The sequence below is a fragment of the Muntiacus reevesi genome, chromosome 2 (assembly GCF_963930625.1).
Source record: "Muntiacus reevesi chromosome 2, mMunRee1.1, whole genome shotgun sequence".
NCBI lineage: Eukaryota > Metazoa > Chordata > Mammalia > Artiodactyla > Cervidae > Muntiacus > Muntiacus reevesi.
The window spans coordinates 189138400-189154989 of NC_089250.1; the positions used below are offsets into that span (position 1 = coordinate 189138400).

Sequence of the window (16590 nt, forward strand, 5' to 3'; positions counted from 1 at the left end):
GCAGACAAGACATGGAGACAACCTGAATGTCCGCTGACAGACAAATGGATGAAGAAGACATGGTGCATATGCAATGGAGGACTATTCAGCCATAAAAAGAACAAAATAATGTCATTTGCCGCCACATGGATGCAACCAGAGGTTACCATACTAAGTGAAGCTAAGTCGGAAAGAGAGAGACAAATACCAAATGACATCACTTACACGTTGTGTCTAAAATATGACACAAATGAACCTATCTATGAAACAGACATGACTTCGCAACTGAACAACAACCAGGACAAAACAGAAGCAGAATCATGGACATAGAGAATAAGGACAGATCTGTGGTTGTCAAGGGGGAGGAGGTTGGAAGAGGGAGAGTGGGACCTTGGGGTTAGCAGATAAACGTTTTTATATAAAGGATGGATAAAGAACAAGGTCCTACTGATATATAACATATTATGTTATATGATTAGTGATAACAACATGTCACTATGTTATATATTCACTATCGTATGATAACCATAAGGGAAAGGACACAAGGAAAAGAACGTGTATATAACTGAATCACTTTTCTGTACAGCAGTAATTAACAACATTGTGAATCAACCATATTTCAATAAAACATTTTTTAAAAGGTACAAACTTCCAGTTAAAAGATAAAGAGGAACTAGGAATGTGATATGCATGCTCAGTCACCGAGTCCGGTCTGACTCTTTGAGACCCCATGGACTGCAGCCTGCCAGACTCGCTGTCCATGGGGTTTCCCAGGCAAGAATACTGGAGTGGGTTGCCATTTCCTCCCACAGAAGAATGTAATATACAACATGATAACTATAATTAACATCACTCTATGTCATATATGAAAATTAAAAGTATAAATCCTAAGAGTTCTCACTATAAGAAATTTTCTATTTCTTTAATTTTGTGTCTAAATGAGATGATGGATGTTCACTAAACCTACTGTGATAATCATTTCCTAATGTATGTAAGTCAAATCACAATGCTATACACAAAAGAATATCGTGCTACGTGACAATTATATTTCAATAAACCTGGAAGAAAAACAAATTGTTAGAGGGACTTCCCTGGTAGTCCAGGGGTTAAGAAACTGCCTTCCAATCCAGGGGATGTGGGTTTGATCCCTGGTTGGTGAACCATTCATTGGAAGGGCCGATGCTGAAGCTGAAGCTCCAATACTTTGGCCACATGATTCAAAGAGCCGACTCACTGGAAAAGACCCTGATGCTGGGAAAGATTGAAGGCAGGAGGAGAAGGGGGTGACAGAGGATGAAATGGTTGGATGGCATCACCGACTCATTGGACATGAGTTTGAGCAAGCTCCAGGCGTTGGTGATGGACAGGGAAGCCTGGCTGCGGTCCATGGGATCACAAAGAGTTGGACACGACTGAGCGACTGAACTGAACTGGTGAACTAAGATCCCACATGCTGAGGGGCAACTAAGCCCATGTCCCACAACTAGAGCCCATATGGCATAAATGAAGAGCCGACACGCCACAACAAGGACTTAGCACGGCCAAAAAATAAAACAAGTGTTTGAAGGGAACACTGCACTCAGCCCTCCTTCCTGGGTATTTCCAATATCCATTAGCATGTTAAGGCTCTGACAAGTCCTGTACAAGGTAGCCTGTTTAGTTTGGTTTTCAATTTTTAAAGTGTGCTGCATAATAAAAAAAAAAAGTAAGATGTACAAAGAAATCATGGGATATTCATACAATGGACTACAATGGAGAAATTATATTTGCTACTTGTGACAACAAGGGTTAATCTCAAAACACAACAAAACCAGTTTGTCCTCCACCCTCCAAAAAGAAAGTTACTCAGTCCCATGTGTCTCATCCAGTCACTCCCTCTGTTTGGTATTTAGACAGCAGAAGATTCATTGTGAAAGTGTTAGTCTGAAAGTGTTACTTGCTCAGTCGTGTCCAATTCTTTGGTGACTCCGTGGACTATAGTCTGCTAGCTCCTCTGTCCATGGAGTTCTCCAGGCAAGAATACTGGAGTGGGTTGCCATTTCCTTCTCCGGTGGATCTTCCCAACGCAGGGATTGAACCTGCATTTCTGGAGTCTCCTGCACTTTCAGGCAGATTCTTTACCAGCTGAGCCCCCAGGGAAGTCCAAAGTACTAATTCCTGACCAAAGAGCATCACGAGTGTGTGTGACGCTGGAACAGAGCATCTGTGGACTTGAATATGTGTAGGACTTCATCTACACGGAGGATCCACAGAGAGTGCTCGCCATGGTCCCACAGTGCTCCCCAGACTCTCACCCTCTCTGAGCACCTCCTTCTGCTTCAGCATCCCCACGAGGGCCAGAAGACGGGGCAGGGCTGCCCAGGCGGCCACTGTGTGCTGGGCTTGGCTCCGCAGAGTCAGGACCCGGCCTCCCCTCCGCTCCTCGGAGGCCTTGAGGAAGAGCTGCACTGTGTTCTGGTCTAGCAGGGCTTTGGAAAACAGCCAGATCCTAGGAAGGAAAGTGATGGGGGCGTGGACAATGTCAGCAGCTATCTCTGCAGTAAATGGTGTTTTTCCCTTTCAAATAAGCCAGTCTGGCTGTACGAAGTACATGCCTGAACCCCACGCTTCAGACTCATCATGGGATCGCCTTACTGGGCTCTCAGCCCACAGGGATTCAGGGTAACAGAGGGCTAAGATCACAGGCTCTGAGGTCAGTCAAATGTGAGACTGAATCCCAGCGCTAATGCCCACTCACTGTGCAGCCTTGCCCAAGGACATGACCTCCCTGAACCTCAGTTTCTTCTTCTGTAAAGTGGAGGAAAACGTGGAACCACTGATGCTGAACTGATATTGCTAACGAGTTATCAGTCTATGTTATTAAGGTGGGGGACAAGGGGCAAAACAGTCCCAGAAGTCCGCTGTTAAACTTCCTGGAGAATTGGGGCTGGTGACATGGTGTCAATCATCCACATGGTTTTTTCGTTTGTTTGGGTTTTTTCTTTTCTTGGCTCAAGGCATGTAAGGCTTCCCAGGTGGCGCTAGTGGTAAAGAACCTGACTGCCAATGCAGGAGCTGCAGGAGACACAGTTTTGATCCCTGGATAGGGAAGATCCCCTGGAGGAGGGCATGGCAACCCACTCCAGTATTCTTGCCTGGAGAATCTCATGGACAGAGGAGCCTGGTGGGCTATAATCCATGGGGTCACAAAGAGTCGGACATGACTAAAGTGACTTAGCACACACGAGGCATGTTAAGATCTTAGTTTCCTGACCAGGCATCGAACCCATGCCCCTGACACTGGAAGTGCAGAGTCTTAACCACTGGACCACCAGGGAAGTCCCACATGGTATGTTCTTTAAATGACACCATGGGAGATGCTTTCCAAGGGAGTACCAAGACCAGGGACACAGTCAGCCATGCTTTCCTTGGTGCACACTCACACAGGTGTGAGAGAGTGTGTGTGTGTTTCCCTAAGGAAAGGCACTATTTACAAATAAAGCCATTGTTTGGTTTCTCATTTTGCACTGGCTGCTAGGAAGCTCAGAGCCAAACCATCAGCTCCACTCTAGAAAATGGCATGCATTTCATTTACTGATGCCACTTTGATCATCTTCCCATTTTTCCTTTCTTTCACTCTAATTTCCTCATGTATTTTTTTTTGAAACCAAGAATAAGAATCAACAAGCTATGGACCAAAACCAGCCCACCTGTATATTAAGTAAAGTTTTATAGGAACTTGGCCACTTGCATTGATTTACATGTTGTCTACGATGCTTTTGTGCTACAATAGCAGAGTACCTGCCACAGAGAACATGTGGCCCGCAGATTCAAAAGTATCTACCATCCTGTCCTTTCCTGAAAATTTACCAGTTATCGACCTAGAACAATATACATTTTCATAATCTACCTCAAACCCTTTGTAGATTGGGAATAAGGCTTCCCAGGTGGTTAGGCAGTAAAGAATCTGCCTGCCAATGCAGGAGACACGGCTTCGATGCCTGGTCCAGGAAGATCCCCTGGAGGAGGAAATGGCAACCCATTCCAAAATTCGTGTCTGGGAAATCCCAAGGACAGAGGGGCCTGGCAGGCTATAGTTCACTAGGTCATAAAAGAATCAGACATGACTTAGCAACTTATCAACAATTATGGATGCTGCTATAACTAAAAAAGAAAATAAAATAGATCAAAGTGGAAAATTGAATGTCTCCTCCCTTCTACTCCCTCAAACCTTAAAATTAAGAATGGCACAGATGGTCCCATTCCATTCAGCGATGGTCCCAGAGGGCACTTCTGGGTGATGATTTCCCATCTCCCAGGACTTAGCCCTTCAACCTCAGAGGCCCCCTCCCTCCTTGAAGCCGCCTGGGGATGGTCACCTGGCTGGGGTGATCTTGCTGGAGAGCTGCAGCTGAACAGCCCTGGGGGCTCTGAGGACCTCCTGGTGTAGGAGGACGCTCACACCCCAGCCCTGGGTGTTCCTCTGGCTGTCCTGGCTTGCACTGGCCTTCAGCAGAACCAGCTCCTCGCCAGACACGTGCACAGACAGGGAGCTGTCGAGGCTGCGCTCTCTGTAACGCCGGACAGTCGCCTGCACCTGCAGAGAAAGAGGAGAGAGTTCAGAAGCAGGGGTGTTGGTCGGACTTCTCTGACAGTCCAGTAGTTAAGCATCTGCCTTGCAATGCAAGGCACATGGTTTCGATCCCTGATTGGGGAACTAAGATCCCACATGCAACAGAGCAACTTAGCATGCGAGCCACAACTATTGAGCCCTTGCGGCTCAAGTAGAGGATCCGTGTGCTGCAGTGAAAGATCTCCCATGACACAGGGAAGACACTGCTTGCCACAGCTAAGACCCAACACAGCCACATAGTAAACAAACACATACTTTTATAAAACAGTAAAAGTGAAAGCGTGAGTCACCCAGTCACGTCCGACTCTTTGCGACCCTATAGACTATAGTCTGCCAGGTTCCTCTGTCCACGGGATTCTCCAGGCAAGAATACTGGAGTGGGAAGCTATTCCCTTCTCCAGAAGATCTTTTCAACCCAGGGATCAAACCTGGTTCTGCCTGCATTACAGGCAGATGCTTTGCCATCTGAGCTACTAGGGGAACCCCTCTTTTTTTATTTTCATAAAAGATACTATAAAAAAAAAAAAAAGCAGAGGAAGGACAGGAAGGGTCTGCAGGAGCTGGGTATGCAGGAGGGCCTCTTCTTCCAGGAAGGCTTCCCGAGTCACTCCAGCACTGAGCATCACCAAACACAGTGGACAGCAAACACTCAGGAAGAGAAATAAGACAGAAGGAAGAATAGGGGGACGCCTTCCCTGACCCCAGCTCCTTGCCCAGGAACAGAGGATCACCTTGTCCTTTCCACTACCTATGAGGTGGGATTTCTGTCTTACAAATGGAGAAACCGAGGCTCAGAGACTCACATATTCAACCTGGGCCTGCCTGGCTCTAAAACTCATGTTTGAGCCTGAAAGAGGGCTGCTGGGGGGAGCAGAAGACCCCTGAGCAGGTCAGTTACAGAAAAGTATGCTCCACAGTGCCCCTTGGGGCCCAGAGAACCCCTAGAAGCTCTGGAGGTCAAAGGGGAGAGTGTCTGGTGCATAAGGAGGGGCCACCCTTGGGGTGAGTCCTCTGGTGGCTCAGAGGGTAAAGCATCTGCCTGCAAGGCAGGAGATCTGGGTTTGATCCTTGGGTTGGGAAGATCCCCTGGAGAAGGAAATCACAACCCACTCCAGTATTCTTGCCTGGAGAATCCCACGGACAGAGGAGCCTGGTACAGACTACAGTCCACGGGGTCACAAAGAGTCAAACATGACTGAGCAACTTCACTTTCACACCTGGGGTGAGGTTGGAGCAAAGGCCTGGCCAGACCCCCCAGGGTGATGGGGGGGTGAGTAGGGTGCAAGCAGCGAGGCCCACTCTTCCACCAGCTCTGTAGGATCTGAAGCCCACTTCCTGATCTGGGCCTCGGTTCCCCCAGTACAGGGTAGAAACTGGCCCAGCCCAGTCTGCACATTACAATGGCTTGGGGAGCTTTTACAAGTATGCCTGGCCCCTCGCTACTTGAATTGATAGACAGTAGTGTATCTCATGCAATGCAACAGTATTCAGTGATAAAATGAAATGAGCTATTAAGCCCTGAAAAGACACAAAGGAATTGTAACGGCATATTCTAAATGAAACAAGCCAAGCTTTCACTTCAAGGCTACAAACTGAATGATTCCAACTGTATGATGTTTGGGGAGGGCGGGGGGCGGGGGGGGGGGGGCGGGGAAAGGTAAAACTAAAAATAGAGAAAATGGTAACTGGTGGCCAGAGGGTAAGAGAGAGGGAAGGAGGAACAGAGGGATCGTAAAGGATCTTTAGGGCAGTAAAACTACTGTGTATGATACAGTGAAAGCTGATTTATGACATTATGCACTTGGCAAAACCCACAGAATGTATGGCACAGAGAGAGAACCTTAAAGTAAATGATGGACTTTAGTTCACAATGAATTAATATTGGCCCCTCCCATTTTAACAAATGTACCACACTAATGCAAGATGTTTGGCTTGTTTTTTAAACATTATCCTTTTATCTATTTATTTTTTATTTTGGCCAAGCCGTGCAGCATGCAGGATCTCAGTCCCCGACCAGGGATCGAACTGGCACCCCATAGCAGTGGAAGCACAGTCTACCACTGGACCACCAGGGAAGTCCCACAAGATGTTAATAAGTGGGAAAACCGTGTATTGTGGAGAACAGGGGTCTACAAGAACTCTCTGTACTTTCTGCTCAATTTTCCTGTAAACCTAAAACTGCTCTAAAAACTGAGATTTATTAATTTTTTAAAACAGTGCCTGGGACGCCCTAACCAATCAACTCAGCATCTCCAGGCTGCGGTCCAGGAATGTTCTATTAATAAAACTGCTCCACCTGCTTCTAACGTGCAGCTGAGGCTGGGAACCTCCAGGGGACACCATGTCTTCTCTGATGGACTCTGCAGGCCCGAGAGGTCTTGTGGAGCATGCATTCTCAACCCAAGGGGCAATATTGCTCTAAATGCATAATTGGTTCTTGTGGGGTGGGGGGGGGGCTGGTTAAAAAAAATAACTTCTTATATAAGGCACAGATATGCATCTGCACATAACAGAAATATAGGACATGTGTGGACTTAAATTTTCATAGAGGGGACAATTAGGGAAAAAGTGTCTAACAAGCCTCCTTGGTTGGGGATGTAATAATGAAAATTAGGTTGAGAAACATCAATGAAGAGACACCTGCAGCGAGGGGGGAGTTTCAATAGCAGGGATGGGTTTGAGAAGGCTGGGCTCCTAGCCCCCAGACCCAGCCCCCATTCAATCACAGAGATACTGTGAGCAAAGGCTCCTGCTGTTTTGAAAAGTAATAATATACTCAATACTCTTAATGGCCTCTATGGGAAAAGAACATTAAAAAAGGGTGGAGATACATATATATACATGAAGTGAAAGTCGCTCAGTCGTGTCCAACTCTTTGCAACCCCATGGACTATACAGTCCTTGGAATTCTCTAGGCCAGAATACCGGAGTGGGTAGCTGTTTCCTTCTCCAGGGGATCTTCCCAACCCATATGTATAACTAAATCACTTTGCTGTACATCTGAAACTTACAAACCATTGTAAATCAACTATACTCTAATTTTTAAAAAAAGTGACAATAAAGCCTGAATCCATTAGCTGACCCAGCACCCAAGGTTCCAACAGGACCTCTCCACCTTCTCCATGAGTGCTGGAGACACACGGTGCTCCACATCCAGACTGCCTGGGTGCCCATCCAAGACCCTGCACTTAAGGACTCCATGACCTTGTACAGGTCACATCACCTCTCCGTGCCTCAGAGTCTCATCTGCAAAATGCCGAGACAGCAGCACCATGAGGCATCCGTGAGATGATCCACATCAAGGGCTGAGACCAGAGCCTGGTGCACGACAAACATTCAAGGGACATCAGCTCCCGTTATAACTGACTTCGGTGATGGCACATTTTCCAATCTGACAGGTGCCATGATTTTATACACCTCGAAAGCGAAAAGGCTGCTGATGAGACAATGAACCAGCGTGGGTCTGAAGACACATCCTGATTTCAGAGATACCAACACATGAGAAAACACGCCTCTGAAAGCTTCCATTCTTCAGAGGCCTTCCCAGGCTCCCCTTGAGTTGTCAAAACCCACAGGCACAGGACTGAGGCCACAGCAGGCATTTAAAAACTGCTATCGAATTCTGGTCCTCATCCCAGCGGGGGTGACCCATCTACACCTCCATCTCCCCAGCCCGCAGCCTAATTCCGGTGGACACAGCATACTCTCAAAGCAACCAAGGTGGGGGGCTTTCTATGGAGCCAGCCCTGGGGTAGCAGAGCACAGTCCTCCCACCTGCACTCCTCTCCCGGCCTCTTCCTTTCCCCATAGAATGAAACCCTACAGGGTTTCTACCCCACACTGGGCAAAACACTCTGGGATCTGAAAAGCCCTTCTGAAGGCTCATACAGCTTCTTCCAGATCCATCGACAGGACAAGGTTTTGAGGACAATTCTACCTCTCTCCATTTTCAAGGGTGAAATGTGAATCTTTCACCCTCCAGGGAGCTGAAAAACCTTCTTGCCTGGACAATCACTTCCGAATGACGGATTTGGAAATCTCCTTCCCATCTGTTCTTGATTCTGCAGGGGCTGTCTGGCTAAGCTCAGCATCATAGTGTGGCCCTCCCTCTGCTCCCCCCCACCGCCCTCCAGCCTCCCTTCTTTCCGCCCCAGCTCCCAGCAAGCCAGCTGCTCGCAGACAACACTTGGCAGGTAACTGAGGTCATCCCGAAGGGACCATCATCTGTACCTGTATGTTTGGAGGAAACGTGGGTCCACAGGGACGTCTGAGCTGGAAGGAAACCACCGAGTGGGAGTCAGATCCGTTCAGCTGAACCGAGACCTGTTGGGAGGGGGAAGTGGAGAAGGGGTGAGGGTCAGAGGGAGCGAAGGAGTGAGATGAAGAACCCAAGAAGGTGGCTGGCTGGGCACTGAGGAGGGACAGGGTCATCCCAGAGTTGTCCCAAACCCAGGTCCCACAGCAGATGCCTGAAGCCACCATCCTTCCAGGAAGGTTCTCAGCCTAAATCTTATGGAGACTGTCTTACTTGGAAGCTTGAGAAGTGAGGCCCCAGACACCGGGCTGAGAGGACAGCTCTCGGACAGCAGACCCCATCCTCCCCCTGCCGTGGTGTCTGCTCATGCCTCCTGTGTTCACGGCTGCCCTTTATTTGACCCGGACTATGAACCAGGCACTGGGAAGCTGGTTTTACAATCCTCATCTTATTCAATCATCACCCCTGCTCTCATAGGCTGGTATTACTATCCTTCTTCTCAGGAGGAAAAACTGATGCTCAGCGAGGTTGAATAATTTACCCAAGGTCACACAGCACAAGTCCACAGTGGAGCTGGGATTTGAACTTGAAAGTTCCTTAGAGATGGGAACAGAAACACAGTCATCTGTGCAGTCCCAATATATCGCACGGAGCCTGGCATGCAGCAGAGACACTATCTATATATGGTGAATTAATGAATATATCCACAGTGGCTGCTATATATTCACCAAAACGCACTTCCTTTCCCTCTAGGACATACAGCTAAAACTACATTTCCTAGCCTCCCTTGCAGCCGGGGTGGGGGTCAGGTGATGAGTTCCCACCAATGGAATTACTTATGCGCCTGACCAATGAAAACCTCCTGCAAAATTCCCACCCTCTTTCTCATCTAGCCAGCTGGGGCAGAGCGACAGGGTGGTGGGAGCCTGGGTCCCTGAGTGACTGTGTGGAGCAGACCCATGCTGAACTGTGACATGACTGCAGAATAAACTTTCACAGTAAAGCAAACTTTTGTCACAGTGGTGCACCCTGATTCATCATATGCACGTTGCCAAAATAAAGCCTGTGCGATCAGCTTGCCAGAGCCAGCTGAGGGCCACCTCCTCAGCTGTCCCGTACTGACACCCGCATGCTAACATTAAATCCCCTCCTCCCCCAGTTAGGAGGCAGAACTCAGTCTTCTGACCTGGGACGTGACGTTGTGGTTGATGGTAGCTCGTGCATCCACACCACAGTCAAATGCTCCCTCGTGCCTCTGTCTGAAGACAATGTCCCCATCCACATTCAGGGCTTGGGGAAACCTCAGCTAGGAAAGAACAGACAGTACCTTTTACTCTCACCAACAGCCAAGCTCTGCTTGGAGGTCACCAACCAGCATTTGCCCAGCCCAGGGATGGGTACCTGGAAGGAGTGAGTCACGTCCAGGGCCAGGTTATGCCAGACTTCACCGTGCCGAGATCTGTTGTGGTGCAAAGCCTTCAAGTGCAGCAAGACTTTCTGGTTGACTCTCAGAGTGGCCTCGACACCTCTGTTCTTAGCCTATACAAGAACCGACGGCCCTGAGAGAGGGGACTCCTCATCTCTGAGTGCCTGCAGAGGCCACCCTTGGAACCCAGCAATCAAAGTGGTCCCAAGATTGATGGATGAAAGCACAGTCTACACTGCGCCACTCATAGGAAAGAAAGGGGGGCAGGTGCCAGGTGGGCCTTTGATATGTGTGGTAAACTCCAGCGCCCACAGATAGGGTTAGCGGGGTAGGCTTTAGGGCCTGTCTCTCATTCACAAGGAGTGACTGCTCTAATCACTGCTGCATTTGTAGCACTCAGCATGGCACCTGGTGCATAGCAGGTGCTCAAGAAATATCTAGATGAATGCAGAATTGCTAGTTGTAGTTATAGCCTGAAATCCCAAGGGCAATGCCATGCTAAGTGGAAGAACGTTTAATTCACAGTGTGGCAGGCAGAAAAATACCCACCTTCCCTAAAATATCCATGTCCTCAACCCTGAACTCTGGGAATCTGTTACCTTACAGGGCAAAAGAGATTTTACAATTAACAATCTTGAGATGGGCAGATTATCCTGGATTATCAAATGAGCTAATCACAAGGTTTTTTTGGTTTGCGTTGGGTTTTTGTTGTTGTTGTTGTTGTTTTTTCAGTCAAACAACAAGTGAGATCTTAGTTCCCTGACCAGGTATTGATCCTGTGCCCCCTGCAGTGAAAACACTGAGTTTTAACCACTGGACTGCCAGGGAAGTCTCAAGGGTTCTTCTAAGAGGGAGGCAAGAGAGTCACAGTCAGAGAGAGGAAGATGCTCCTCTGCTACCTTTGAAAACAGAGAAAGGGACCATGAGTCAAGACACATGGGTGGTTTTTAGAAGTTAGAAAAAGCAAAAAAAAAAAAAAAAAAAGGATTCTCCCCTGGAGCTTCTAGAAAGAATGCAATCCTGGAAACACCTTGATTTCAGTCAAGTGAAACCCATTTTTTATTTCAGATCTCAAGAAATGTAAGATAAATTTGTGTTGTGAAGCCACTAAGTTTGTGGCAATTTATTATAGCAGCAACAGGAAATACATACACAGAGTTAACCACTTATTCACTCAACAACCATTTCGCTTCTGCCACATGCCAAGTACAAGCAGCAGGCTGCCATCTTTCCCCACCTCTGCCGACTGAGAAGTTAAAAAATGTCTTGCCACCAGAATCTTACCATTGGTGAACGTCTCTAAAAGAATACACAGCTTTGTTTCAGAGCCAGGATGGAGGAGGAAGAAACAAAGGTCCAAGAGAAGCAGAAAATGTGTGTCATTAAACAAAGATAGGGTTGTAAAACCCTGGAGAAGGAAATGGCAACCTATTCCAGTGTTCTTACCTGGAAAATCCCATGGACAGAGGAGCCTGGCGGGCTACAGTTCACAAGGTCACAAAGAGCTGGACATGACTGAGCACACGGGGTTTTAGACAGAACAGTCAAATTAAATTAAATTAAAGGATCCCCACCTACTTGGTTCTAGCCTGTTGCTGTCAGGTGAGGTTTTAGGCCCAGTGGATCAGATCTTCCAATTTTTTATAATTAGAAGCAGAGATCTGTGTTTTATTCCAAATCTTCTGATTTAAATGTTGACACTTTTTTTCTTTACTTTAAATGCTAAGCAGGCCAAACAAAACACATCTGCAGGCTGGATTTGGCCCATTCGCCATTTTGCAATCTCCGGTTTAGAAAACAGGACACACCACCGGGAAACATTTGCGCAGGTGTTTTGGGTCGTCATCCCACCCATGGTTCCCCCTCAGGACCTCCAAAGACTTCAGCTCCCAAACCTGGGGGCTGCTCACAGCCCAGTTTGACAGGCAGGGAAGTGAGGCCCCAGAAACACAGGTCTCTCTCCATGTACAGCAGTTGACCCAGCTCCAGCCCCAGACTTGTGGATATCCCCAAGGGAGAAACCACCACTGTCTTCCTTCTCCAGGGCCCAGCACACAGCAGGTGCTCAATACATGCTTGCTGGAGAATGGGATCATCTCCTGGAGCATCTTTTCCTAGAGGGGTCAGGAAGGAGACTCAGATGAGGGCCTATAGCCATGTCATAAGTACTCAACATTGCACCCAAGTACAATCTTGGAAGGACTGACGCTGCAGCTGAAACTCCAATACTTTGGCCACCTGATGCAAAAAGCTGACTCACTAAAAAAGATGCTGATTCTGGGAAATACTGAAGGCAAAAGGAAAAGGGGGTGATAGAGGATGAGATGATTGGATGGCATCACTGACTCAATGGACATGAGTTTGAGCAAACTCCAGGAGACAGTGAAGGACAGAGGAGCCTGGAGTGTTGCAGTCCATGGGGTCACAAACAGTCAGACATGACTTAGCAACTGCACAACAAGTACTCGAGAAAGATCACTGTACTCCATTTCGATCCTCACAGCAACTGCATAAGAGATGAGGATTGCTGTCTCTACTGCACAGAAGAGGAACTGAGATCCAGAGACACAAGATGATTTGCTAAGGGCACAGAGGCAAAAATGAGTTTCACTCCTAGAAGACAAATGCCAAGACCCTCTAAGTCAGGGGTTAAAAACTACAAACTGGAAAAACAACAACAACAACAAAAACTGGTCAGCCTGTTTTTGCAAATCAAGTTGTTTAGGCTGCTGTAACAGAAATACCACAGACTGCATGACTCAAACACCAGAAATTTTACATTTCACAGTTCTGGAGGCTGGAAGTCTAAAACCAAGGTGCCAGCATGGATGGGTTTTAGTGAGAAACCTCTTGCTGGTTTGCAGATGGCTACCTTCTCATTGTGTCCTCAGATGGTGGAGAGAAAGCTCAGCTCTGATCCTCTTTTGGGAAGGACAGTAATCTTATCATTAAGATCAATTACTTCATGGCAAATAGATGGGGAAAAAATGGAAACAGTGCCAGACTTTATTTTCTTGGGCTCCAAAATCACTGCACACAGCGACTACAGCCATAAAATTAAAAGATGTTAGCTCCTTGGAAGAAAACCTGTATGACAAACCTAGACAGTGTATTAAAAAGCAGAGACATCACTTTGCCGACAAAGGTCCGTATAGTTAAAGGTATGGTTTTTCCAGTAGTCATGTACGGATATGAGAGTCAGACCACAAAGAAGGCTGAGAACAAAAGAATTGATGCTTTCGAACTGTGGTGCTGGAGAAGACTCTTGAGGGTCTCTTGGACTGCAAGTAGATCAAACCAGTCCATCTTAGAAATCAAACCTGAATATTCATTGGAAGGACTGATGCTGAAGCTCCAATACTTTGGCCACCTGATGCAAAGAGCCGACTCATTGGAAAAACCCTGATGCTGGGAGAAAGATTGAAGGCAGGAGGAGAAGGGGGGCAACAGAGGATGAGACAGCTGGATGGCATCACCAACTCAACAGAGATGAGATTGAGCAAACTCTGGGAGATAGTGAAGGACAGGGAAACTTGGTCGGCTGCAGTCCATGGGATGGCAAGCGCTGAGCAACTGAACAACAATCTTATCACGAGGGCTCCACCCTCATGACCTGATCAACCCAAAGCCCGCACTTCCAAATCACATTACAGCTTCAACATATGACTCTGGGGAGGGGAGTGGGAACACAAACATTCAGCCCACAGCAAAAGCTTTATCGGAACACAGTTGTGTCCATTCACTTGTGTGTTTCCTACAACGTTTGTGAGCTACAAAGGCAGAGACGAGTAGTTGAAACACTGACTGTATGACCTGCAAAGGCTACAATAGTCACCATCTGGTCCTTCAGAGAAAAACTTGATCAACCCCTGCTCTAAATTGGGTATGTAATGCATTTTCTTTCTTTTTTTTTTAATTTTGGTCGCACCACGCAGCATGTGAACTTCCCCAACCAGGGATTGAACCTGTGTCCCCTGCGCTGGAAGCACACAGTCTTAACCACTGGACCGCCAGGGGAGTCCTAGAATGGACTTTTGACAGCACCGGGCCAACAGCTACTCATTAAGCACTGACTGTGCGCCAGGCCTTGCGGCTCTCAGGATGAAAATGCAGACACATCCCGATCATGGTCTCAGACTAGCACAGGGTCCAGGCTGGGGTCTTTCTCCCAAGAGAAGAGGTGAGGGTTTTTAAGTAAGGGGGCGATAATGACTACGCTGGCATGTTGAAAAATTTCCTCGGGTTGTCAAGTAGCTCGAATTAGGCAGACAGCGGAACAGAAAACTCAGGCCGGAATTCTCCCTTTGCTTCGTCCAGTTGAGAGAAGATGGCAACCTGAACCGGGGATCAATGGGGTGAAGAGAGCCCTGGGATCCTCACGTACCAGGTGCCGAGTCCACGAAACCACGCACCCGTCCAAGCTCCTGGGGATGGCCCTGTCGTCGTACGGGTGGGTCAGGCCCGCGCAGACCTGGGAGGGACAACCACACACACACAGATGGGTCAGAGGCAGGTGGAAGCCCCCCCCCCCCGCTGAACCCTGGAGCCCACTCACATAGGGGTGCCCGGCCTGGTAGCCCAGGACCACGGTCTGCAGGGTCTCCTCCTGGGCATCCAGGACCACCCTGGTCTCCAGGGAGTAACGCTGGTGCTGCCGGTCGGCCGTGAAGGTCTCCTGCAGGAGGATGCGCTGCGGGAGGAAGGGCACGGTCCAGGGGTGCCTGGCGTGGAGAGGGGGGAGCAGGCCGAAGCCATTAAAGCGGCTGGCGGGGTCAGAGGACACCTGTGCCCCAGGGGCCTGTCACTGTCTTGCAGAGCTAAGACTTTGTTACAGGGGACTAGCCTGGTGGTCCAGTGGTTAAGAGTCCACCTTCCAGTGCATGGGATGTGGGTTTGGTCCCTGGTCAGGGAACTAAGATCCCATACGTCACATAGCAACTAAGCCCTCACATTCCAGCTACTGAGCCTGCATGCCACAACTAGAGAGAAGCTTGAGCGATGCGACTAGAGAAGCCTGCACACTGCAACAAAGATCCTGTGTGCCTCAGCTAAGACCTGATACGAACCAAATAAATATTTTTTTTTTAAAAAGACTTTGTCTATGTGCGTGTGTGCGAAGTCCCTTCAGTCGTGTCTGACTCTTTGCAACCCTATGGACCACGGCCCACCAGGATTCTCTGTCCATGGGATTCTCCAGGCAAGAATACTGGAGTGGGTTGCCATTTCCTTCTCCAGGGGATCTTCCGGACCCAGGGATGGAACCCGGGTCTCCTGCATCTCCTGCGCTGCAGGCAGATTCTTTACCATCTGAGCCACCAGGGAAGCCCTGGCACATAGTGGGTGCTCAATAAATATAAATGAGATTAAAGAACGGATGAGACCTTGACAAATGCAGCAGCTGCTGGTTTTGGGTTACTGCTTCTGTTCTGACAGTAGATGGCTAAGGGACCCCAGCCGGTCAAGGTACAGCCTGGACTTCAGGCTGGGTCTGCTGACTTCAACCCTGTGCTGTTCACCCCCCGACAAAGAACAGGCTTTTTAACCAACTGTGCCTCCAGGAACTGAAATGGGTCCCCCAGAGCAGCCTTCAGCCTGGGGTGATGAGACTGTTTTCTGTGCTCACCTTGGCACATTAGTGAAAGTGGGTAAGGGACGTGGGGGCTTTCAGAGAGGGGGCTCGACTCTGAGCTCCGGGTTCTGTCTGGGCCCCTCCAGGCAGCATAGTGCACCCCACTCCCTGGGGAGTCTCCACGCTGGAGAACAGCTGACCCGGGCAGGCACCACACCTTGGGGGGAGGGGCCACACATACCAAAGGGAGAAGGTCCCCTGCTTCCGGTACAAGCCCCTGTCTCGAACCAGCTCCTCCAGTATGCCCTCCAGCTGCAGGCCCTCAGGACGGCCCCTGGCACTGGTCCCCAGAGCCGTCAGCGATACATGACTCTTCCGTGGCTGCAATGAGATCGGGCTGATGCGGAGGGATGCCCGGAGGGTCCAAGCTGCTAAACATCCTGCCCTGGGGAGCTCCAGGGGCAGCCCCCACTCATCACCCCAGGCATGACCACCAGAAAGGGCTGATCAAATGGGCTGCAGCCTCCACACCCTCAGACCTCAAGGTTGCACAGGCACACCTCTGTGGCAAGACCTCTCCAGGCGCCCAGCAGGAATGAAGCACTTGGATGTCCAGTACCAGGTGGCCGACCTTTGCTCTGGGGTCAGCGCTAGTATGGCTGGGGTTCATTTTATAGATAAAGAAACTGAGGCTCGGGGAGGCTCCTAGGCCAAGCTAGTAGCCTTCCCCATCCCAGATGTGGGATTCA

General features: G+C 48.8%; 1 protein-coding gene across 1 annotated transcript in view; it reads right to left on the reverse strand.

Moving 5' to 3' along the window:
• The window catches only part of LOC136158481 (uncharacterized), a 166414-nt gene that overhangs the window by 71904 nt on the left and 77920 nt on the right, over positions 1-16590 (reverse strand). The window contains exons 31-38 of the mRNA XM_065920298.1: positions 16083-16222; positions 14828-14993; positions 14657-14743; positions 10248-10385; positions 10033-10152; positions 8822-8914; positions 4338-4555; positions 2274-2467 (exon numbers count right to left, since the gene is read on the reverse strand). Coding sequence (XP_065776370.1) covers positions 2274-2467; positions 4338-4555; positions 8822-8914; positions 10033-10152; positions 10248-10385; positions 14657-14743; positions 14828-14993; positions 16083-16222 — 1156 coding nt within the window. The remainder of the gene's footprint in view (positions 1-2273; positions 2468-4337; positions 4556-8821; positions 8915-10032; positions 10153-10247; positions 10386-14656; positions 14744-14827; positions 14994-16082; positions 16223-16590) is intronic.